Source organism: Neofelis nebulosa, chromosome 12 (genome assembly GCF_028018385.1).
Source record: "Neofelis nebulosa isolate mNeoNeb1 chromosome 12, mNeoNeb1.pri, whole genome shotgun sequence".
NCBI classification, from domain to species: domain Eukaryota; kingdom Metazoa; phylum Chordata; class Mammalia; order Carnivora; family Felidae; genus Neofelis; species Neofelis nebulosa.
Window position 1 is genome coordinate 49,138,035 of NC_080793.1, and position 2,446 is coordinate 49,140,480.

At 50.6% G+C, this 2,446-nt stretch overlaps 1 protein-coding gene across 1 annotated transcript; it reads left to right on the forward strand.

Moving 5' to 3' along the window:
• The first annotated feature begins 1,144 nt into the window (after window positions 1-1,144).
• Window positions 1,145-2,236, forward strand: LOC131490757 (interferon omega-1-like). The gene has a single exon (XM_058693229.1). It carries the CDS (start codon window positions 1,574-1,576, stop codon window positions 2,234-2,236), a length of 663 nt encoding a protein of 220 aa, XP_058549212.1. The 5' UTR covers window positions 1,145-1,573.
• The last annotated feature ends 210 nt before the right edge of the window (window positions 2,237-2,446 follow it).

Sequence of the window (2,446 nt, forward strand, 5' to 3'; positions counted from 1 at the left end):
TTTCCGATTTTCCGTGAACTTGGCCCCACTGGTTCTACTTCCCCAAGCACCCTTCCAGGGAGGTGTCAGAATGGCAAAGGAATGGGAAAACCTCAGTAGGTAACGCACTTTAAGGGAACAAAGGGAGTGCGAAATAGTCTCTACCCGGCGTGGAAATAACCGTATCAGAAGACCTAAATCCGGGGTACAACTCCTAGCGCTGTCTCAAAAGTAAGCAAGACCCTGTTTTCCTCACCCGACATAAGGAGTCCAAGACCCCATCCAGTTTATACTGGTTCTCTGAGCTTGCCTGTAGTCCCTTCCCCTATCTGACCTTCACCTCTGCTTCATTATAATGTTAAAGTCCCCGTCCCAGGAGGATCACGAGCTTCATTAACGTAACACGGGATGCCTGCATAGGTAGGTTTTCTAAGTCACCCCCCCCCCTTTACACGTGATGACAAAGCTCCCCTAAACATTCATCATAAACCTTAAATAAAAAGCACCCGCTCACCCCTGCTGGGGAGTCACGACTTTGGAAGTGTTTCTCCTTACTTGATGCAAATACAGTTCCTGTGTGTGACATCCCCACCTGGTGTAGTCTAGCTGGAACTCACCAAGGAGCAGACTCACCTCAGTTGGGTTACAAAATGATTACAACTGGGTCACTCCCCTACTTACTTAGACAAAACAAACTTTTGCCTTCAGCTTCTGAGAGGGCTGTTGACCCTTTTGATACGTGGTCAGGAAAGGAAGGGATCGCCCCTGAGAATTGGGTCCCTCACACAAACGCTCCAGGGGCAAGGGCAAGGATCTAGGAGCATTAACTGTTTTGCTAACAGAGAAACCAGCGCCCCCACAGCAGGGGAATTCTAATGTCCTCAGGACAAGGTGAGCCTGCCCTCAGGGAGTGAGTCCAGGACAGGCTGGGTTGACGTCACTCAGTCCCTCCAGAGGAAAACTGTTGCCAGAAGTGATAACTACCTTGTCCGTAAAGTGTTGCTGGGAAAATAAGATCATCTTGGAATTATAATCATCATAGCACAAGCACCTTAAAAGAACCAGGCTTCCTGCTGGGGGTACTGGGACAGCCTGAGGAGAACTATAGGCCCCTGGTAAAACAAACAAACAAACAAACAAACAATGGAGGAAAATATATATGTTAGTCCTGACTTTGTGGTCCCAGTGAAGCATAGCCTCAAACCTGACTGAGGTTCCAGAAGGAAGAGGAACATCAGAGAAGCTCATTCATTAATAACCATCAACCTCTGCTGTGATCCAAACGGGAAATAAAACGTAGTCCTTGGTTCTAAGGAGCTTAATTGCCAAAGATGGTCTGGTGAATCCCTAAACAAATATGGAAACCCTAAGGACTGAAGGATCTAGCCTTCCTGTGTAGAGAGTAAGGAAGATAAAAAGGAGCTAAAATTTTGTTCCTAGACAGTTATAACAATAAAAGTGAGTGATTCTCATTTGACTGATAAGAATCCATTGGGATGGACACATGGGAAGTCTCCTGGGAAAATAAACTTCCTTCGTACAAGTAATCATTTAGAATGATGACATATTCTTAGACAACATGGAGAATGCATAAATGAAAACCAAAAAAGGAAGTAAAAGTGGAGGGAAATGTTCAGACAATGAAAATGTCCGCGTTCCCTATTTAAGAGCCATGCTTCGAGGCCGTGCTCAGAGAACCTCGGCCCGAGGTCCCCCAGCCGCCCAGGTCAGCATGCCCAGCAGCCCCCTCGGCTTCCCCATGGCTCTCCTGCGCCCTCTGCTGACCGCCCTGGCGCTGCTCACCTGCCGCCCTGGAGGCTCTCTGGGCTGTGCCCTGCCTGGGAGCCACGCGCAGGTTAGCAGGGACAACTTGGTGCTCCTGGGCCAGATGCGGAGACTGTCCCCTTTCTTGTGCCTGCGGGCCAGAAAAGACTTCCGCTTCCCGCTGGAGATGCTGGAGGGCGGCCAGCTCCGGGAGGCCCAGGCCGCCGCCGCCGTCCTGCGGGAGCTGCTCCAGCAGACCTTCAACCTGTTGCACACGGAGCGCTCCTCGGCGGCCTGGAGCCCCGCGCCGCTGCACGGACTCCGCTCTGGCCTCCACCTGCAGCTGGAAGCCCTGGATGCCTGCTTGGTGAATCCTCAGGAAAGGGTAGGAGTGGGGGAAGGAAGAAAAGCCAAGTTCCCAAGTTTGATCTTGGCCCTGGATCATGGCCAGCAGGGGGCGAACTTCCCTGTGAGGGTTTTGTTCTCCCACTGAGTAAACTGGGTTCCCCTGTTTCCCTTCATGTTCAGCACTTAGCTCATCATCGCCATGGGGGCATTCACTCGGGTCCCCCAGCTATTCATCATGACACAGAAACAAGCCAGCCTACATGGTTTTGAAAAACATAGAATTCCCGTTTAACTTTTGCTCTCTGCCCGTGGCTTTCTACTCTTAACAGAAATCTTGAAGCTAGAAACCACAACA